We start from the raw sequence: 22,846 nt of genomic DNA, 5'->3' as shown, positions 1-22,846 counted from the left end.
TACCAGGGCTTCTCCCGTCAGATATTGTGCCTCATTACATATTACAGGCCAATCTTTTATCATGAGCTTGACCCCAGCCCCCACTCAGAAACCTTCCACAAACTCTTAGCAAAAGCCCAATTGTGCCCCCGCATCCAGAGCAAAGCCTCCCGCCCCAGATCCGTGTCCCAGGCTCTTGGAGGCTGGGCACCTTTCCAGCGTCTCCTGTGAGTTCTCTTCTGCCCAAGGCACAGCTATGTCTACACTGGCCTCTGGCGTGCCATTCGAGTTCTGGCCGCCCAGCCTTTACCGGGTGAGTGAGCCCTTTCTCCCCACCTCCTTCCCTGTCTCCAGCTTAACCTTTCCTGGCCTAGACCAATGCCCACTCCTTTAAGAGGTGAAGTCCTTGCTAACAATTTCAGATCTCAGTAACCCACAGCAACTCGCTTCAAAGACTCCGACTTCGGACTGGGTATAGGCTCCACCTCCGCCTTCGGACATCAAGAGTGCTGTTGCCCTATGTGTTGCTTAACCCTCCGCGGGTGACGTACGGCTGTAGGTGAGGCCTCTGTGAGGTTTTCTGTTGTCCCACCACTTTAAGGGGAGGTCGTGTTCACAGCAGGTGAGCAGGGTATTTGGTGATCAAGCAAACTCATGAACGCTTACGCACACTGACATTTCCAATCATTGAAAAGAGTCTGCCGGCTTCCTGGCAGATGGACTTACGAGGGGCCGAGGTCTTTTAAATCCCAAGCAGGCGCCAAATGTACATCTTACTCACTCTGCCCATGGCCTGTCACCGTAGGACAATATGACGCAAAGACATCCATTCTGCAAGGCTACTCGCTTACCATGGTTCGGACGCCATATTGCTTTTCCACTTTTTCTTTCAGCTGTTTGAAACAGGCTTCCATTCTCTCGTGAAATGGCCTCAGTGCTTCTGTGACTTTGTCTCCATGAATCCTGATCCCTTCAGCCAAAAATGGAATCTGAAAAACACAGCAGTCAACCCTACTTATTTCCTGGTCAGTGGTCTCGAGAGAGGAGCACACACCAGGCAGAAAGTGGCACTGTGTGCAAAATGCAACTGTTTTGTTTCCAAATCAAACCGTGAATCAAAGTCATCAGCAGGCACATTACCCCCAAAGACCAAAATGTTCAAATTAGAATCCTTTGTGTTTTAAATTGGACACGTTTAGTGCAGTGTGCTCAGCACACGATGGCCACTCAGCGTCTTTGCCTGACTTGACTCCCTTCGGGTGGACCAATCCCAGAACAGACTCATCTGTGCTTTTCACGTGAATTTGGGGAGAACTGCATTTTGAATTTGTTTTGCCGCAATGTGACCTATTAGCAAAGGGTCATGTCATGGTGCAAAGATTTTTTAGCCCAGAAGATAGCCTTTATAGGCGATTGAGAACCCTATTCTAAAATGTAAAAATCTAATTATATGTGATCTATAGTCCTGAAGGATCTTCTTATTTGGAGAGGAAAACCGAATTTATTCTTCCTTAAAACTAAAAATAATCACTTCTCTGCCAACATTGCTGTCACAAAATATCCATGCCAACACTTCACTGCCAAGTGCGGGGATGTAGCTGACCTTTAAAAGCGTCGCAGGGAGACATTTTCATTCCCCAGCCCCAGAGACCCCCCCAGAATCACTGGTGTTGAGGGGTGGGGGTCTAGGGAGGGCTTTCTTTGCCCAGCTTCTGCTTCCCCTCCGGAGGCTCGGACTGGGAGTTAGACATTCTTCAATGCAATCAAGCTAAGAGGCTTCCTCTTAATAACTTATAATTAAATCAAAATACTGATTAAAACCAGATTTTCCTAATATGACAGAACACCAACCTAAATGAGCAGATTTATTAGTAAGAACGATAATAAGCACACAATTGAATTTCATGCGAACAAATTCAAGAAATCTTATCAAGATGAATCAATGCATGAAATGTATTTGGTTGCCATTTATAGCACACAGCGGTTGCCTCTTGTGGTCTCCAGGGAAAGACGGAAGGAGTGCTCCTACGGTACAACCCACCCAGCAACCCACGCAGCCTGCCCTTGGGCTGCATGGGCACAAAGCTGGTTTTGCCAACAGTTGGGTCTACACCCAAGGTGCACGTTAGGTATCCCTTTCTGACCAGTTACCGCCAAAAGGGCAGTGTGCAGGTGAGACTTCACAGTGGATGCGATGATTTAATATTCCATATGAATTACTCTTGCAGATGGCAGCTTCCCCAGAGCTCGCCACGGTGTGTTCAGGTGCGTCAGTAGAAAACGCTCGCATTAATCTTTCTGCTTTCCGAGTCCTGCCGTGGGGCATAGTAGCAAAGGCGGACTGGGGACAGCTTTTGGTAGGATGGTAAATGTGTCATATCCGTCTGGGTGTGACAGCAAGCGTGGGGTGCTGTCTTGAGGTTCAAGCACAGCCACTGGAGACACTGCAAGCATTCTTCTGTAGAATGGACCTTTTTCAAATATACAAAATGTGGTCTAATAGTTTCTGCAATTTTTGTTGGTTTGCTTAAGAGCCTTAATTGGCCAGTTTCTTGGACATCAAAGAAGCTACTTGCTGGACTGACGTTAAGTCCATTTGGTCTAGGTTCCTGGTACCTAATGAGCCGTGTGAACTTCACTTTGACAGGTAAAATTTATGGGGTATGAGAATTGATCACTTCACCAGGCCCTCAATACAACCTTCTTCTAGGATGGGATTCTGCCTCTGTTTCGTGTCTGATTGGGGCTGAACTGCAGGTTGCACAGAAGAAGATGCTTTATGCAAACACTCCAACACGTTGGGTGCTTAATATACAAACACAAGCCATGGAATGAGGCCTGAAGTGATCTTTGGAGACCCCGTGGTTGAGTGGGTTCCAACCTGTATGAGCATCAGAGTCTCCCAGCAGGCTCCTAAACTCCACTCCTGGAGTCCTGGTTTGCTCTGGAGTAGATCTCAGGAATCTGCATTTCTTAAAAGTTTTCCAGGGCCCAGAGAGGAGAGAGGACATCCCCAAAGTCACTCCTTGAGTCGTTCAAGGTGAGCACGCAGCCTGCTCTCCAAAGACACCCTTCTAAACAGCAGTGCTATATGTGAAGTTTGTCCCTGTGTGTCCCCTACACAAATCCATGGCCTGCTAGCAGCACAGAACATTTGGAAGCACTGCTCAGGGCTCTAGGAGCACCGTCCCTGGTGACAACAGTCACGCCTGTCATCAGCTGGGGATGACCAGTGAGTTTGGTCTTTTATTTTTGTGCATTTCAAATGAGAAATATGTACACAACATAGAGGTTAAGTACAAGTCTGTACGGATTCATCTTTGGACACGTGGCAGGGATGCTTAACAAGGCTTTCTTGGGGAAGGACAGAGCCGTGCCTTTGAGGAAGGGGCTGGGGCTCGCTCGTGACCTGGCGTCAGCTGTAAACTTGGAAGAAGCCCACAGACGGCAGTCACTAGCTCCCACCTGGGAGAAGCATGTCAGGACCATCCTGGTTGGGGGAAGGCACCAGCAAAATGGAGAGCTGCCTGGCGCTTAACACCCAGCCTTCACAAACGATTTTAGGCATGGAGATATGTTTATTGCACATCAGTGATGGAAACTCTGCCAACAGGTCCTTGGGATTCCCAAGAGAAAACCTCACTCTGCCCTGATGCGAGTTTCCAGAAAAAAAACAGACCCAACACACTAGCAAAAACGGAAGACAGCATCCTGTTAACCCCAAACTTCTTATTTTTAATGACCGTATGACTCAATTACACCCAAGTATGAGTTTCCAAACATTTGCAAATGAAAGCAAAGTCACAGGTAATGTGTTGAATATGTATTTTTCATCACTCTTTGATTTAATGAAGTTGCGGGAAAATGGATTCCTTCTTCCAGCTTTCCTGTGAGCTGCTTTAAAATTCATCCTTTAATATAGTTATTAGGGGTGATGACATAAAGTTCTCTCTGGGGAACAAATTATTTTCCTCTGTAGGACTTGAAACTCTTAAAATCCAATTTGCTGTAAAAGCTTACAAGAAAAAAAAAATCAATACAACTTTTGCCGACCAAACTAGTTTTTGGGTGGCAATGATTTTATAGCCTTCAATGGAGTTTGAATTTTGTGGCCTTTGGTTTCTACAACCTCTAAAATGGAATCCTTCAGGCTTTTACACTCTCCTTTTAGAAACAGAGGGAGGCTGTCCACAGGAGGCTTACATTTCATGCAGAGAACCATCCTTGGCCAACAAGAGCCCTGGGCCCAGCTCCCAGGGTTTCTTATCACAAAGTAATTCTGATGCAAATAGATGCCTACAGATCTGTGGCAAGGTCACATCCATTAGGATGGCTTGTTGTAAAATACCAAACCAAAACAAAACCAGAAAATGACAACTATTGACAAAAACATGGAGGATGCGGTTCCTCAAAAGATTAACAACAGAATTACGATTTGATCCAGAAATCCCACCTCTGGATATGCACACAGAAGAAATAAAAGCAAGTAAAAAACCAGATACCTGTGCACCCATGTTCACAGCAAGATTATTCACGACCGACCCAAAGTGGAAGTAACCTAAGTGTCCACTGACAGACGAATGGACAAACAAAATGTGGTCCATTCATCCAATAGAATGTTCTTCAGCCCAAAAAAGAAGGAATTTCTGACACAGGCTACCACTTGGATGAACCTTGAAGACATCATGTTCAGTGAAATCAACCGGTCCCGGAAGGACAAATACCATAGGACTCTACTACGCGAGGTACCTAGAATGATCGGATCCATAGAGACAGAAGGGTGGTTTCCAAGGGAGGGGAGAACGGAGGGTTAGCGAAGAGATTTTTGGCAAGATGGCAAGATGGAGGGAAGGGATGGTTGCACAACAATGTGAATGTCCTTAATGCTGCTGAACCTACTCTGAATTGGTTAAGATGTTACGTTATATGTTAGGTATATTTTATTACAAGGAAACATACATATATTGTAAGTCGGCTCAAATCCAGAGCTCAGCCCCACTCGACCCTGAGAGGTCACACTGGCTAGCATGCTGCTGATGAAGAAGCCACTGAGGTGAGGCTCTGGGAAGGCCAGGGTCAAAGTGACCACACAGATGTCTCCTCAGAGGTACAGCCTCACCTGTGTCAGGGCCCCAAGTGGCAGCCTGGGACCCCCGGCCCAACAAAGTGGCCTGGGGTCTGCTGCTGGCCAGGCGCAGGGTGACCCCGGCCTCCACCCTCCCTCAGCCCCCTTTACTCAGCCTGCTGTGTGGGGATTAGGTCAGCCAGTACCCTCCTCGCCGCCCACATGAGAAAACGGAGCCTGAGAAGGTGAGCCGTCCTCAGTACACGGCAAGTGTAGACAGAGCTCCGGGAGAACCGGTCTGGATGTACCCACCCCCCCCCGCCCACCAGGCTCACGAAGTGAACAAGTTACTTCCCACTGGACACAAGACACCCTCTGGACCTGTCCTTCTAAGACCAGTTCCCTCTAAGGAAAGACTCAGAGGCCTCCGGAGTAGAGAAGCACAATAACAACATACAGAATTACAGCAGGGAGAACACAAAGGAGGACCCCCCCCCCCAGGCCCCCATCAGGGAGAACATGACGGGTGGATGCTCTGCAGTGGCCCACCTGTGCCTCCCACGTAGGCAGCACGGGCGAGAGCGCCTTTCCAGGGACAGGCTGCGGCCTCTCATACTCTGTTCTGTCAACACCACACAGATTTTCTGGCAGAGACAGATCAGGCTCATTTGCAAGAGAGGACTTTCTGAGTGTTCAGATTCACAACTGCAGCCTAGGAGTTGAGTTAATCACGGCAGCGGTGGTGGTGGGGGTGGGGGGGGTGGTTCTCGGGGGACAAACGTGGCTGCACGCACTGTGGCCGACGTCCACACTGGGTGGCATGTGTGCTGAGGTGGCCTGGGTGGCTGCGGGTCTCGACTCGGCTCCTCTCCCCGCTGCGGCCCAGCTGGGAGGCCATCAGACATTTACCTGCCATGCAATCAGGTCTTTGAGCTTCTCAATCTTCTCATGGGCCTCTGGATGTTCCTGCAGGTACCGCTCTGTGAAGAAGGCCTGTGGAGACAGGGAGAGCCACTCAGCACGCCGCTCACCCGACCCACGTTTTTGCGCCTGACCCTGGGGACAGAACCGGGTATACAACAGACCCGCCTCTCGCAGGGAATGGACCTTCCCCAGCGCTCGGCGCGAAATGTCTGGTTAGGTCCAACGCAACAAGTGGAGTGAACGGGCAGCCCAGGGGGCGACACAGGGTGGCACCTCTGTCCTCGGAAGCCAGCAAAGCCACAGCTGACCTGGATCGCTCAGCCCGCTGGGTGGTGGCTCCCCAGCCATTTGCCTGCCCCTGACTCCCACCCTGCCCCCTGCCCCCTGCCCTGGGCCTGCCCTACACCTAACGGCTGCTGAGGGCAGAGTGCTCCCTCCTTGCCCAGGACAGTCACTCCTGTTAGCCGGCTCTCCGGAGGTGCCCTTTTTGTCTCAGCTCTTACTCCTTCTGGAAAAGGGCTCAGCACACTCTTCTGGGAAGGGCCTCGACTCTGCCATTGTTCCATAGGTCGGGAAAACAGCCCCAGACACTAAGGAATGAATGGCCGCGGCCAAGTTCCAGACTTGAGTACTAAAACAGGGAGCGGGGGTGTCCCGGGGCCTCAGTCGATTAAATGGCCGACTCTTGATTTTGGCTCAGGCCATGATCGTGGGGGATTCCCAAGGCCCTGCTTGTGATTCTCCCTCCCTCTCTATCTACCCTTCTCCTGCTCGTGCTTTCTGTCTCTCTCTCTCAAAATAAGTGAACTTAAAAAAATGCAGACTCCTGGTCTGGACCACACCCTGTGTCCTTGACTTCTGCCCATTCCTAATGAGATATTTTCCAGGGAGACCAGTCGTCTTTCTTCCCCTACCTCCCATGCCCACCTATCCCAGATGTTCTAATTCTTTCGTCTTTGGCTAAAACTCTATCTCTTGGCTTTTAATGGTCCCAGAACTCTTGAAAGCCACCTGAGGGCAGCTCTGTAGAGCTCCATCAACCCAACCTGGGGGGGACAATGTCCAGGGGAGTCACGCTTGGGGTCGGGCCTGGACCTCCTACAGCCGGCATAGGGCGCCTCTGGGAGCTCCCGGCCTGGCCTTGGCGCAGTCCCTGCTGAGATCGGTCAGTGAGAGCAGCGAAGTTTCAGGGCTTGGACATAAGAGTCTGGAGACAGTCTGTCCCAGGACAGGGCCGTACTGCGGGCATGTCACGTGCCTTTTCATAATTCGCAAAGCCTCCCATGACGGCAGGGTCCACGATGCCGTTGAGGAGCATGGAGAGGGGGTTGATGGGGAGGCTGGGGTCGTGCAGGTGCTGCTGAACCATGCTGTTCATCTTGTCGTTGGTCAGCTGCATGGTCTCGATGGCGTTCTCCAGGGGGCTGATCTCCACCTGCGGGGAAGAAGGAAGACGTGACTTGAGGCCAGCTGCGTCCACGGCACCAGGGGCCTCTGGTGAGGAGCATTTCCAACTGGGGCCAGGCTTCCTATTCCCCCACGCACCTTTCTTCCTGGGGGGTTTGCTGGGAAGGGTCCCTTATCACCCAAACAACAGCAACTGGGTATTTTAGCATCGTGTCGTTGTGCATTTCCAAGGGCGTGGCCCTCACACACAAATCCCAAAGGGATCATAGGAGGCTGTCTGGCTCTGATGTGTGTGTGTGCATATGTGTGTGGGTGCGTGTGTGTACATGTGTGTGTGCCTGCGTGTGTTTGCACATGTGATCTGCTTGTTTAAAAATGGGTAAGGTTTTGAGAAATTTTGAGCAATCTGGCAGTGTCCCTGAGGCAGGAGGCCTAGGCACTGTGTAAGCCCCCTGTGCCTGTTTGGTCAGGGAGGCGGAGGAGGGCTCTATGCTGGTCTCTACATCAGATCCCATACCGTCTTATGAGGGAACGGCTTCACCATCCCAGGGAGAGCACATCACCACTTCCAATGGCCCCTTGTAGGAAAACCTGCCACTGATCGGCGGGACCTTTAGTGTAGGAGGCAGGGGACCGCCGTCCATCCCGCAAACGCCCTCCTCTCTTTGGGGGCCCGCAGCTCCCTGCAAGGCCCAGCCGAGCACGCCTCGCTAGCTCAGTGCTAAGGTGTCATGAAAACACGGCCGGGTTTAAAACAGTCACGACCCCTTCCCGCTCAGCTGGGCCACAGAGCCACACCCAGGGGTGATCTCAACACACGATCATTTTGGTCCTTCCTAAAGAGGCGGGATGGGTCCCCACCTGAGCCTGGGAACCCCAGGGCCTCTGCAGCAAGGAGCAAAGCAGAACAGCCTGCTTTCTTCCTGCTGCAGCTCCCGGGTGTGGGGGGGAGGGTGTTTGCTGGACAGAGGGGAGCAGGGGGAGCGGGGACTTGAGCAGGGACAAGTCTGCTCATGGCCGGTCCCAGATTCTAGAGGGACGTTCGGAATCACCGTGGGGGAAGCCACCTGCTTTGCTGGCCCTGTGCTGCCCGGGGGCTGATGGACGGGCTGTAACACACAGAAAGGTGGCTGGCCACGTGCCAGCGGGCCCGCTGCCCCCGGGTGTCCCCGAGCCTGAACAGCACGTATCGCACAACCGCCATTGTCGCCGCATCCCTGGCTTTGTCAGACCCTGGAACGCAGCGTCCCAGGCACAGGGCTTTGCCAAGTCAACACAGCAGGGTGGTTTTCCATTGTGACCCACTGCTAACTCCCTGCTGAGGATCCCCTTTGCCTCAAGAAGGAACAGCTTCCTATTTTTGTCCAACAGCTAGGGCTAGCTGCCACCCCACATGCATCCCATGACGGCCCGTCCCAGGAGGCATGCACAAGCCGGGGGGGCCGGGGGGGGGTTGGGGGGGGGGGAGGCAGGTGTCGGCAGCGGCAGCTCGGTTCTGCCGCTCTGGGATTATTCAGCTTCCAGCCTCTTAGTTTGTTAAAAATGGCAAACAGAGCCGGTGGCGGAACCACATCTTTACGGAAAGTCGGGGCTCACCCCTCTCCACTTCCGAGCTGTTAAGCGCCTTCCTCTGGAAATCTGGCTGGCTCACGAAATCCCCGATTACTGAGGGCTTTGGGCAGAGGCTCATTAGGAAGATTAGTGCCTGTTTATGCGAAGTCCCCCACTCTGTCTTCTCACACACGTACGTCACCAGCTCTAAATGGTGCCAGCAAAGGCTTGCATTTCTGCCACCTGCCACAAATCTGAGCCTTCCATCCATCAGGGCCTGTCTGGGTGCTATGGGGGGCCCGGAGCGGGAGCTCCCAGAGCAGAAAATGGAAGTGCCCAAGGCAGGGACAGGCAGAGAGACCCGGGGCTCCAGAGAAGGAGGAGGGGGCACCTGGGAATGGGGGGTGCGGATGTGGCCCAGAGCTCTGATTGGCATGGATGAGGGACACGAGGGGAAACAGGGCTGAGAAGAGAGGCTCCAGCCACATTCAGGAACCAAATCAGGAGTTTCCAGGGGGCCTCCTTCTAAACTAAATGGTAGGCACCACCCCTCTGGATAAGATCCTGCTGGCTGAAAACAAAAGACATTAGACACAGGAGAAAACAGACACATTTCAATCAGATCTCTTTATCCAGGCAAATGCCACCCCCTGATACGTCTATAGATTCAGTAGGAATCTGCTGCCTGCTTCTGGCTGGGGTAGAAGAGACTGCCCCATAGCTCACCACTGAGGCAAGGCAAAAAAGTTTAGCTAATGAGATGGGAGTCATTATTTCTTTAAAAAGTGCCAGCGAAGGGTATATTCTCGAGCTATTTTTATTTGAAATGAGCAAGTACTATTACTCAAGTTGTTTGTCATGTAAATGGCAATAAAACCATCAGGAAGAAAGACCTTAAAACGTGTATGTAAATTGGAACTTGTCTTAAACTTTTCATGTAGTTAACAGAGAGAGCTGTCAAAACAGTGCAGCGACGACTGGCTTTACATATTTCGGAAGGAGAAACGAAATCTTCATTCTGGTTTCCTTGTAAGCCGGACCTGGTTGTGATCACCCAGCATTTCTGCTACAACCTTCGTGGAGGAGGAGGGCTGATACCCCGAGGAACTCACGGGGTGGTTGTGGGTTAAGTCTCGTCTGACCTGGGGTCGTGGCGTGCGTACCGCACCCCGGAAGAGAGGGTATAGGACAGTCCCTTCTGGGGGGTATCCTTACCATGAAAACAGATTTGACCTCAAACCACCTTAGAATCCCAGGTAATTTGTATGCTGTTGTGTATATGGTCCTCTCGATCCACATGTTCTGCAAAGGGAACACACACATGGTATTTGTCAGGAGAAGGGTGTGGGCAGGGTGACAGTTCTCTGTCAGGCAAAGTCCTCCGGGCAGGACAGCCCTTCCCAGGACGGATCGCAAGTGGCCCTTCCACGTGCTCTGCGGGGTAGGTCTGCTCCGAGGTTAAGACCAAGGCTCCGCCTATCAGTCAGATGGTCACACGAGGCCCAGCAGTGTCCCCTGCTTTGTGGGCCAAGGGTGCCAGCCTCTCTGACATCTGGGCAAAGAAAACAGACCAGGAGAGTCAGGGAGAGTTCTGGACGTCAAAATGAGGGAAGCTCCCTCTGAGGAAATAGGTTTGTGGAAAGGCTCCAAGGACTCCTCCGTTAGCCGTACTTCGAGTTACACTCAAAGGCAGAAAGGCTTTAAGGAAAACCTTAGTCACTTTTTCTGATACGAATCAATCCGCATTTCAGGCTTACATTTTTCTCTTGCACAACCAATACCCATTTACATGAAACACTAAGGATATGGAAAAAATCAGAGATGATGGCTTAAACAATTTTAGTATCTGTTGCTCAAGACTTCTTACTAAGCGTGACAAAACACGCGTATTGCCAGTAACTACCATTTTATAATCCATATTCTTCGTAGAATAGTACATTATGTACTGTGGGAAACTGCTTCAAGCCAGTAAATGTAACCGCACGCTGCGCAGAAGCCCGTGCAAGGGGTCTTACCCGCCGCCCGCCTTCTGCCAGCGTCCAGCTTGTGGCAACCTCGTCCCTACAATGGGCCATCGCTGGGCAGTGCGACGCTGTCAGCAGCGGTCCTGACATAAAGAGCTGGGACAGGGGCGCCTGGGTGGCGCAGTCGGTTAAGCGTCCGACTTCAGCCAGGTCACGATCTCGCGGTCCGGGAGTTCGAGCCCCGCGTCGGGCTCTGGGCTGATGGCTCAGAGCCTGGAGCCTGTTTCCGACTCTGTGTCTCCCTCTCTCTCTGCCCCTCCCCCGTTCATGCTCTGTCTCTCTCTGTCCCAAAAATAAATAAACGTTGAAAAAAAAATTAAAAAAAAAAAAAGAGCTGGGACAGTGGAATGTCAGCAATTCCAGAGAGCTGGACTGGATCTCAGAGACGCTTCTATCCCTGGCTTCTGAGGCTCCAGAGGGGAGAGGGAAGGGGCCCAGCCGAGGCCTCCCTCCTGTCTCCCCAGCTAAATCTTCTTCTGGCCCCAGGAGGCGGCTCCCCCAGGTGCCTGTCCTAGAAAACAGCAGCCTGTGCCCTGAGAGCATCCGGACCACGCCTGCGGGGCGTCCCCAGGGGCCAACACAGCCTGGGTAGGGTCCCGGGGTTCTGCCTCGGGCTTCCTGACCAGCCAGCTCTGGCTAACTGCGGCGCTCTCTCTCCGCCTCCCTCCTCCCTAGCCCTTTGGTTCCCAGAGCTTCACCCCTTGCTGAGTGGCCACCCCGAGTGCTGGGCCGGGGTGGGGGGACAGCCTTCCGGGTGCCCGGCCCCTGGAGCCAGGCCGCCTGCAGCAGGGCCGAGCCTGGCTTCTCCTGGCTGCAAAAAGCCTCATGCTTATCTGGAAGCCTTAGGCTTTATCCCGTGTGTGAAAGACTAAATCCTGTGGCTTCTGAAAGCCTCCTCCAAGTGTGAGGGCATAACAGGGCCATTAGGGGATTTCAGGGCCATTTAGAAGGAGCACAGCCCCCGAGGCTTTAGTGCAGCCCCAAATGTCAGGAGTCTCGGTTATTCCGAGCTTTATCCCAATTGGCTACACACCCATCGGCAATTTGCTTGACCTCCTTGTGCCTCTTTCTTTACGGTATGAGAATATACATGACTGCTGGATATGAGAGGTGTGAGGGAAGTTCAAGAAACTGCCCATAAATCCCACAGTCGAGAGACGCTCCATAAACGATAGTGCTGTTGCCACGGGACCCTGACAGAGACCTCCAGAAAGCCACCGCCCTTGGCGCTGGTGTCTTGATTGGGCAGTGCCTCACTCGTCCCCTCCCTATTACAGGCCACGTCACAGTGACCAGTTACCAAGTAGGCCCGGGATGCCGGCATTAACCAAGAAGCACGGTCTTCATTTGGAGAAACCGGAGTGCTACGTGGGAAAACTCAAGCGGACACACAGGAAACGGCTCGGGGCAGGAAGGGCCCTCCAGCGCTGTGACTGGACACTGTCAGGCATTGCCCTGAGGACCGAAGAGTCCAGGAAACTTAGGGCTTCAAGGGGAGGCTGGGTAGAGGCAACTTTGCTGGAAGGGCTCCAAACTTCTCTCCGGGCCAGCAGCATGCTGTAATTGACCTTTCGCCTTCTGTACCCCTCCTGACCGCAGGCAGGGGGACGTGGCTCCCAGCAGTGCCACCGGTCCCCCACCGAGGGTCCCCGTGGCCAATGCCTCCCTGTCTAGGGATTTCCAGAGGAGGTTTGCAGGGCAGAAGGAAGGAGAAATGTTAACGCTTAAAAAAACTGTGCTTTTTTTCAAAGAATTGATTTATTCTTTGCAAATGGAATCCATTCAACCAGCTGTAGGCGCATTTTTTAAAAGGCTGCAAAAATCTGTGCTAACATTTCCGTGACTAATGCAGGGGACAGACATTTGGCAGCGTGTGATTGGTTGCCACAACTAGGGAGGTGCCACCAGCATCGATCAGGTAGAGGGTCAGGGATGCTGTGGCCCCGTCACAGAGAATTACCCGGCCCACGACTCAGTGGTATCCGGGCGCACCTGTTACCTTGTGCTTCAGGGAAATTCAGGCGTTGCACAGCGAGCATCTGGGTCTCTGCCCTGCTCACCTCTGACTGCTTGTCATCTGCAAACAGCTGCATAAAGGGCTCGGCCCCTCCGTGTGCCTGTTTGTATCAGAGGCACCACCAACAGGGTGTTCCCGGCCCCGGGGGCCCAGACGGAGACAACTCAGAGAAGTCCAGGAGGGAAGCAAGTGTGCCCGGGGCGCAAGAAGTGGGACCTTTCTGATAACTCGGAAGGCCTTGGCCACATCCTTCGTGAGATGTTCATCATTTCACTACATTTGAAGGGGTTAGGGTTTGGTTTTGGGATTTCTGCCCCCAGGCCACAAAGACCTCTAACGCTGCACCGTGCTCGCCTTTGAGGCCCGTTCTCCACCGGCAGTTTCGCAGGCGGCGGGATGAGTTCTTTGGGATTTTTTTGGTTGCCGTTTCTTACCGCAAATTCATTGTCTGGGTTTTTCTCTCCCTTGCGGATCGGCCGAGAATATTCAAATCGCTGGACCTCGTTCACCCTGTAAAAACTGTATAGAGACAGATAGATCGGTAGACATTTAACCCCCAACGCGGCTGATCTGCTTTCAGACGTGGGGTCTGGCCTGGTGACAGGTCACTGCATCCCTTAAAATATCCCCAACCTTGACCCGGAGCGATGGCTGTGGCTTTCTCTCCCCGCCAGGCTTGGAAGAGAGATGTTGGCGGGTAGAAAAATTACCCTGAGGTTTTGCCTCTTCCCTGTCCCTGGAAACCTTCCGGGGAGAAAAGATGCTGAGTAAGAGACGGGCACACACAGAGAAGAGGGGAAGCAAGGAGGATGGAAACAGGCCTGAGCTCCCCGCTCTTGTGTTTCCTACTTCAACGTCTTAATTCGTAATTTATCACTTTCATATAGTGAATCAACAATTAGTTATTAGTAAGTTATTAAAAAAATTTAAAGTATGTGTTTATTATTTTTAAAAAGGCCTTGCGTACCTCGGTTTCAGGTCTACAGAAGGCAGGGCCTACAAGCAGCGAGACATGCATGCATGGTACAGGTGTGTACCTTCTGTCCCTGGGGAGGGGGAGGCTTCCACACGTATATGAGAGCCTGACTTACTCGTCCCCTGCACTGAAAGGCAGGTGGCCTCCCCACATCACAGGGAAGCAGCTAAGCATAAGCTACCGTTCACTATTTGCTCCAATGCCTCTTGCTGAGATAGACTGTGGCAAACCTCAAAATGTGTGCCTTGTGGAAGCAATCGTTCATCAATACAGAACCCTGGCTGCCTTTCCATTATGGCTAACAAGAGGTTAAAGAGAGGAGAGTGAATTTTGAGGAAGAACACAACCCACCAGACTTCAGGGTACGAAAGAAACAGATTCGGAGCACTATCAGGCCATTGAAGAGGTTAATTTCTTAACCAGAACATGCATCACATAGAAAACAAAATTCTTAATATCAAAGAAACATCTAAAGGAGAGTGTTTCTACAGCATTGCTAAGTCGGGTGCAGTTCAACGGAGAGGCACAAAACCTCAGATTTGGATAGCCGACTAGTGAGTCTAAAAATCTGCCTTATGATCCCATGTTATACAATCGTGGTGGTGCAGGGGTCAAGGGGTTCTGCACCCAAAAAAAGCAAATGTCCCAATCCCTTTTCCTGTCACACAGCGTGCAAACAGTCCGGCCCTCCCCACGCACCGGGACTCAGAGGTACTGGGTGTGGGGCTGGGTGGGTCACACGGAGACCAGAGTGCCCCCTCCGCGCTCCCAAGTTTTCCCGGCCTCCCCACATCAGGAAAGGAATAGTTCTGGTACCCTCCGGCAACACATTACTAACTTCTTCCCTCACTGTTTTGATGCTCAAAATAATTTGCTTCTCTTGCTCTTCAAAGTAAACAGAGCATCTGGAAAGCTCACCAAAGCCTAAACTCCATCCTTTCGAGGGGGAAATTCTTAGTAAGAGATCTGTGCACAGTCTTTCATCATCCGTATGTTGGGCAGGAGGAATGGGACGCTCACCTTACGATCTGCTCTGACACAGGCCGGTGAAATTTCGGGGGCAGGTCAAGTTTGGGCTTTACGGTGAAGCACTGAATGTCTAAGGGTGAAGAGGGTTAAGGATCACAAGGCAGCATGGACATCAGGCATGACAACGCCCCCAAGTACACCCAACCACCCAGGCCCACGGCGCTGAGATCGCATCCTGTCCCGCGGGGTTGTCTTAAAGGATACATTGGCCAGGCGAGTTTTTGATGTCGTCGCCTGGGGGAGATGTCGTCTTCATTTTCTCTGCGTTGGGGAACTGAGTTAAGAGGCGAGCTTCAAAATCTTCCCTGCGTTCGTACTCCTTCCCTCGGTAAATGAAAACTTTCCCCTGGAAACAGTGACATTCATTAAATAACACCACGGGGGAAGGTCAGGACAAGTTCACACACAAATGCACTGGTTTTCAAAATCTGCTTGAGAGTTTTCTTTAAAAAGCCATTGAATTGAAAAACAGCTTGTAATTACACTGGCCTTATTAATCAGGAACACGCAAACAGGAGCCACATAAGTTAATAGTGTTTACGAAGCACTGAACACATTACCAAAGTCGGCGGGTGGATTTCAGCCTTAACAGTGACAATCAACCAAAATAACCACCAAGAACCAAGTGAGCAATCAGGGCCCACCCTCTAGTGGGCATGAGGTGGCGAGAGAGGGTACAAGCACCAGGGCAAGGGCATCATGGTGTCCTAATTAAATAGCTCTCATCCTGCCGAGAGGAATTTAAGAGAGCGTGAGATTGAGGTGAGGCCTCAGAGCCTGAGCACGATGTTCCCAGCTGTCGCCTAGAGGACACAGCCAAGCGACCAGCAGAACCACAGGGAAAGGGGTCTAGAACAAAGTAGGGAGGTGTGAGGACCGCAGCCTCCCCAGTGGGGAGAGACCGGAGGCCGATGGGAGGACTCCCCTCACTGCCCCTTCAGTGCTGTGCCAGTGATTACCCAGTGATGAATGACAGGTTCAGCATCAGAGTTCTCCTTCTAAAGAATGGCTTTTGGGGGCGTCCGGGTGGCTCAGTCAATTAAGCATCCGGCTTTAGCTCAGGTCATGAACTTGGGGTTGGTGAGTTTGAGCCCCGCGTCGGGCTCGGTGCTGACAGCTAAGAGCCTGGAGCCTGCTTTGGATTCTGTGACTCCCTCTCTCTCTCTCTCCCTCCTTCACTTGCACTATATCTCTCTCTGTCTCAAAAATAAATAAAGATTAAAAAAAACACAAAAACCTGGCTACTGTCCATCTCAAATGACACGTTGTCACCTCCATAAATCCCAAGCTGGAGAGTCCATCTGGGGGTGGTGTTAGATGGCGGGGTGACCTCAGGGGTGGGTGTTAGGCCGGTGAGCCTTCTTCCTTACGCAGGCTGCCTTGTTGAGGCCATTTCTGTCCAGGTGTGACACACTCAGTAAACATACCTCTAAGGAATTTCCGGATTCTAAGATGTAAAAGTTCTGTGAACCTTCACAGATCCAACAGTGTCTTCTGAGTGTCAACTGAGTCATAGAAAGGTGGCAATGGGCGATGCGACACTACCATTGACTCTGGGGCCCCCCCAGAGTCACCCCCGGCCCCCCAACATCCTGCCTCACCCCTAGGGCTGTCTGACCCTAAAGGAAGACGGCAACAAGGAAAAGGCGCCAAGGGACCAAAGAAACAGGAGGCTGGGGGCCGATGCTTTTCCTCACAGGATCTGTCGGCTGAGCAAGAGGCCCAGCCTGGCTGGTCATGAGTCAGGTGCAGCCCTGGTATCCGTCCTGACCCTGGCTGGCCAGGTGCCAGAGCAGAGGAAAGGCAGAAAGCCCACAGGATAGCACCCCACGGAATATTCTTACGCTTACCTCCTAGAGACTGAGTTCGAAGTCAAACTAAAATTTGTCTAATTAATGAATTTTCAAAAGATAAAGAGAGATCCTATGGTACTCAATTTCTTTCCTTCCCTAGTCCCGACTTATTCTGGGTCCCCATAAATCACTAAAGAAGGAACAGTTTAAGAATTGAATATTTTTTTCACTTTGTGCTTAGGTATGTCTTAAAGTACCCATTATAGAAGAAAAATGTTCTCTTTCTCTAAAAAAATAATGTCAAGCAGAAACCAAAGTAATATGTAGCCTTAATTAGAAATATAAATACACAGTGTGGGCATCTTTTAAAGCTATATAAAGCCAAACATTTCAGAAATTCAGGAAGATTTAATGTATTAACAGGCCACTACAAAACTCGCATGAATTTATTATGCTTTACACTAGAAGAAAGACATAATAATAAAATGTATATAAAGACTTTAATAGAAAAACACTAGTGAGTTATAGATGAAAGCACTACTAACATTTTCTAGAAATGTCAATTATTTTGCATTCTGAAGCAGTCCTTTCAAACATGAAAACAAGGGGGAAATGTATATATAGTCAAAGATATTTATTCCTTGGAAGAACCATAAATATTAACATGAAAGCAAACAAACAACCAAAAAAGGCAAACCCAGAAGCCAACGAGACTAATTCTTAAAGAAAAACAAAGCAAAAGGGACAGTTAGTTCCTCAGGGGCATTAAACAGCCAAACATTTTCCCTGAGTTTTTGTAACCGCTAATGTCATTGTCAGATTGACCCCTGCTAGGGGATCTGTGAAGCATAATAAATATACTGCTATAGTCCTGCAGAATTATTCAGGTGTGGCGGGGAAGTCAGTTCAATATTAATCATGCCCGTTAAACCCTTTATTCACACTTTGCATTTTGTCCTTTTGACAGGGGAGATGACCCAGTGCGGTCCCCGGAGCACACACATCGTGTGTGCCCTCCCAGCCCACTTACACGCCAGGCATCCATTGGCTCAGGGACCGCAAAGTGCCTGCCCCGCCCACCGGCACGTCAGGAAGCCAGGGCAGAGCATAGTGAGTAGTGGGAAGTCACAGCACTGTCCACAGAGGGCCACACACACTGTAACACCTCAGCACAGCCATGATTTAGGCTCAATCTCTCTCTTAGAGACACATACATGGGGTCACACATACAGATCTATACACCTTAATGAAAGCCTTTAACAACGTCAACTCCAAGCTCATAATATTTTTCAGCTTGGTTTTTTATTTACATGTGGTCAATTTCAGGGGCCCCTGGGTGGCTTAGTTGGTTAAGCGTCAGACTCTTGGAACTCGGCTCAGGTCATGATCTCATGGTTCACAGGATTGAGCCCCACATCAGGCTCTGTGCTGACAGCACAAGGCCTGCTTGGGATATTTTCTCTCTCTCTCTCTCTCTCTCTCTCTCTCTCTCTCTATCTTTCAGAATAAATAAACTTCTTAAAAATAAAATGTAGTTAACTTCAAAATCCTCCCTAATTTAGGGCTTATAACCAAATGTCCTTTACTCATTCTTGGGGAAAAAGATTTTCTCCAAAATCTGGGTCTCTGGTCAACTGCTGTCCCGGGCATGTGGTGCCACAGCTGCAAGAGAAAAGCTGAGGTGTCAAGGAGAGAGGACACACCAGCAGGGACAGGGTAGGGACAGATGCCCCAGTCACCCCAGACCTTGAGTGAGTGGACAAATCAACAGGTCACATTCTGAAGCAGACCAGACCTGGGAGGCTCACTTGTTGATGTCTTATCAACAATGACAGGTCCTCAGCAAGTAAGTCCTTCCTGCTGGTGGCGGCATGAAGGGATGTCAGGAACGTCTGTGCAATCAGAACCACCAGGGTCAAAGGAACACAGCTCCGGGACTAGGAAAATCTCCTTCCTGGATCTAACTGCCCCACACAGCTATGCTCTAGACAAGAGATCCTGCTTTCCCCAAACCAGAGGAATCACCTGTGGTCTCCCAGAATAAGAGAAAACCATGTGCCTTCAAAAAATGTCTTAAGAAATGACAGGAAATCATGGCCCACTGGTCAATGGCATCCAAGAGAAACTTTAAACAATTCTACTAGTAGGTCAAGCAGCATTTATGTACACAATTTCTCCTCTGGCCTCATGAGTGCTAAGAAATGGGCATTTGGCTGCCAATCACAGTATTTCTTCAATCCCGTGTCGAACGGCACATGCCTATCTAAGGAATGGAAGGTGATTCAGAGTCCCCAGCAATGTGACCAGAAAAATCCCCTTACAGTTTCTCACATAATTAAAAATACACATGTTCACGGCAGTATGATTCACCATAGCCGAAACAACCCAAACGTCCATTGAAGGAAGAATGGATCAACAAAACTGTGGTATATCTATACAATGGAATACTCGGCCATAAAAAGAAGTGACATTCAGATCCATGCTCCGACATGGATAAACCTTGAAGACAGTATGTCAAGGGAAATAGGTCAGACACGAAAGGGCAAAGAGTGTATGATTTCACTTTATGAGGTACCTAGAAAAGGCAAATTCATAGAGACAGGAAGTAGAACGGTGCTGCCAGGGGCTGAGAGGTGAGGGAACGTGGAGTCACTGTTGTCCTGGATACAGAATTTCAGGATGGAAGGATGAAAAAGTTCCAGAGATGGATGATGGCACAACAATGTGAATGTGCTTAGTGCCACTGAACTGTACCCTTAAAATTGGTTAAGGTGGCAAATTTTATGTCACCTGTATTTTACCACAATTTAAAAAACACACCTAAATCTCTGAAGGAGAGTTCTGTTTAGGGAAGTTCAGATGGAAAGCTTATATGCAACCAAAATCTTGGCTTCGATTAAACAGAATCAAAATTTACCCGAAGGAATGTGGGGAATCCTTGTCCGTAGTAGCCAACAGCGAAATAGTCAGGCTTAGGTCTTATCACTTTGACGATGTTTTCATAAAACTGAGCCTGTTTTTTCTGAAAGGAAGAAAGAACATTTCAGGTTTGAATAGTGCATTTGAGCATTTGTTCTTCTAGAATCTTCCAGTGGGCTCTACAAGCTTTGGCAATTCCAGTTGGGTGGGAGGATGCCGATGAGGGAGGTGCCACGCGCCTGGTGCATCTGGATACCTCGACGCACGGCTTGGACAGAATTTGTCCCTCACCCCCAGTGTTGAGCAGGGAATCTGCCCAAAAGAGCGAAACTCAGTAACCAGTATGATTTATCTGTGTTCTCAAAAACCAAAGAGGTGCCACAGAAATGGTTTTCCTTCTGATTAAGTGGCTGGTCTTTAGTATTTTAAAAACTGGTACCAGTTAGATACTGGGCCACATTAAAGAGGAATTTAAGAGGGCAGAATTCTGGTCTAAATTAATGATAAATATTATATATACCATCATAAAGTAGATCTGCTGAATACAAACAGTGTCTGTAGCAGGAGAAAGGTCTGGGTCACTCTCCCTTCACCCACCTACCTTGTAGACGGGGTCAGTTTTAAACCAGCAGAGGTTCTCAGAGACTCTGGGGCCACCAAGAGCTCTGTACATGTGGGGTCAGCGGTTGTTTACAGCTTTAGTCTGGTTACCAAAGCTCAGTTGGGAATAAACGTGAGTGCTCGTGAGCCAGAATCGGTCAGCAAATACATCAAGACTCTCATCCTGGACAAAATGGAGGACCACGGCCAAGCCCACAGAAGGCCTGAGGGGAATCCCAACGTCAAAACGGGAAGGGAAATCCCAGAAAAACAAGTGTGGATTGCCTGTGTTTACTTCACTAGAAAGAAAAGAAGACCTACCAGCAATTCGCTGAGTTGTTCGTAATCAAACATCTCATTTTCATACTGTTCAGCAAGTTCCTTACCCAGAGCAATGGCCTCCTCCCACATCTGCGAAGAAAAAGAAAGAGAAACTCAAACCTGAATCATGCAGTCAAGGAATGAAATAGTAATACAACTGTTCATAAGAAAACAATTTGGAAATATGCTTGCTGAATATGAAAACACTACGAGAATAATGTGGGAAAAATACAAATATTTTCTAGAGGCTCATGACCAGATGTCAGTTGACTAAACTTGTCCACTACTGGCTCATCAGTCACGCCTCTGCCCAGGGTCAAAGCAGTCTGCTGGCCGGTTCTGGCCTGCTCCATCTACTTCCCACCGCCAGGGACGGCCTCTGATGCCTCGGAGCGGCCGGTTAGCCGAGGGTAGGAACCAAGGGGCTACGAGAGGCTACAGGGAGCCTGGTTTCGCGATTTTCCCAAATCATCCCATTGAATAAACACAACAGTGGACTGTCAGTAAGAACAGGATATCTTTCAATGCTAAATTAAAGCTTGCAACAAGCTGCTTCACGTGTGCAAATACTGCGAGGCTTTAAAGCCTGCCATCATTTTGCAAGGGGGCATTTTCTGTGGTAGTAGTTTGAAAGTAGGTTTCCAATCAAGTAACTGATTTATTAGAGGGCTGATAGACTTTGGCGTATGTGGAATAATTAATGGATACATATACTAAGACCTGAATTTCCCTTCTTTTTCTTGGGAAGAATGAAGTGGTGGACTTGAGAAGAATATGTTACATATGGAGGAACCACCTCCTCCAGGAAGCCTTTCTGGACGCCAACTCTCCGTGCGCTCCCACAATGACCCAGGATCCTCTGACTTCCAACCTGGTGGTAATGTATTGAAACAGGAATGCTTCTCTGTCATTCCTCCTTAGAGACCACAGGCCCCTTGAGGGCAGGAACTGAGCATTATTAAAACCTCTGGACCACAGCCGAAGGCCTACTGAAGAATGTTTACTAGAAGAACTGAAGATTATTGATTTAGAATCGGGAAAGCACCACACCATTCCACATAACGTTTCCCCAGCCAGGAAACGCCCACTTCTTGATGGCTACCATTCCCACAAGATGGTGGCCGCTAAAGTCAGGACAAGTGATTCTGAGCTTGCTGTCTGTCCAGCAAGTCCCTTGCCTCATTGGGTGGGTACTTCATCATACCCATTTTGCAGGTAAGAAAGTTGGGGGTCAGACAGGTCAGTAACTTGCCCAAGGGCACAGAGAGGTGTACTTGGCCCAACCTGATCTTTTTCTAAAACTCTTGCTTTTCATGAATGTATTAGTTTGGGTTGCTATAATAAAATGCCATTGATGGGGTGGCTTAAACAACAGACATTTATTTCTCACTGTTCTAGAAGCTTGGAAGTTCAGGATCAAGGTGCGGGCAGATTCAGTTCTTGGTGAGGGCCTTCCTCCTTACTTGTAGAACACCACTTTCTCACTATGTGCTCACAGAGCTTTGAGAGAGGGCTCTCTTCCTCTTCTCAGAAGAGCTGTGATTCCCATCATGGGGGCCACCCCTACGTATGACCCGATACAAACATAATTACCTCCCAAAGGCCTCATCGCCAAAGGCAATCACGTGGTGGTCCAAAGTAAGAATTCAGTGGGGGCAGGGAGGAAACACAAACATTCAGCCCATAACAATGACCATGTGCTAGCACTTCCGGCTTCTCTCGCTCCCTCCTGCTCAGATGGGTTTAAAAGGATACCTTGGGGCACCTGGGGACCCCAGTAGGTGAAGCATCTGGCTCTCGATTTCACCTTAGGTCACGATCTTACAGTTCAGGAGTCGAAATTCCATGTCAGGCTTTGTGCTAACAGCACAGAACCTGCGTGGGATTCTCTCTCCCTCGGTCTCTCTGCCCCTCCCCCATTGAGTGTGCGCACTCTCTCTCTCTCAACACAAATAAATAAATAAATAAATAAATAAATAAATAAATAAATAAACTTGATAGATAGATAGATAGATAGATAGATAAAAACTAGACTAGTCATGAATTCCAGGTTCCCACTGAGAACACAAGTGACCAGCTCCCATACTGGGCACACCCTCATCCTTGAACACCCATCTGCCGGTTGGTCTTTGCTTCTTCTGAGTAGAATGACACAATCGAGGGCCTTACTTATTACTGAACAGCCCAATAGACTTAAAATACTCTTTATAGCTACTACTTAAGTAAACCATCTGCTATTTT

The 22,846-nt window shown here is 49.8% G+C and overlaps 1 protein-coding gene across 1 annotated transcript in view; it reads right to left on the bottom strand.

Annotated features, from left to right (window-relative positions):
* The window catches only part of DOCK1 (dedicator of cytokinesis 1), a 473,828-nt gene that overhangs the window by 20,890 nt on the left and 430,092 nt on the right, over window positions 1–22,846 (bottom strand). Inside the window, exons 40-48 of the mRNA XM_040486934.1 lie at window positions 20,606–20,695; window positions 19,683–19,787; window positions 15,177–15,318; window positions 14,964–15,042; window positions 13,402–13,486; window positions 10,142–10,228; window positions 7,227–7,403; window positions 5,954–6,037; window positions 831–968 (exon numbers count right to left, since the gene is read on the bottom strand). Coding sequence (XP_040342868.1) covers window positions 831–968; window positions 5,954–6,037; window positions 7,227–7,403; window positions 10,142–10,228; window positions 13,402–13,486; window positions 14,964–15,042; window positions 15,177–15,318; window positions 19,683–19,787; window positions 20,606–20,695 — 987 coding nt within the window. The remainder of the gene's footprint in view (window positions 1–830; window positions 969–5,953; window positions 6,038–7,226; window positions 7,404–10,141; window positions 10,229–13,401; window positions 13,487–14,963; window positions 15,043–15,176; window positions 15,319–19,682; window positions 19,788–20,605; window positions 20,696–22,846) is intronic.

The sequence above is a fragment of the Herpailurus yagouaroundi genome, unplaced genomic scaffold, assembly GCF_014898765.1.
Source record: "Herpailurus yagouaroundi ecotype Mexico unplaced genomic scaffold, PumYag 163, whole genome shotgun sequence".
NCBI classification, from domain to species: domain Eukaryota; kingdom Metazoa; phylum Chordata; class Mammalia; order Carnivora; family Felidae; genus Herpailurus; species Herpailurus yagouaroundi.
Note: the sequence above shows the minus strand (reverse complement) of the source record. Positions and strands in the feature narration are given on the sequence as shown.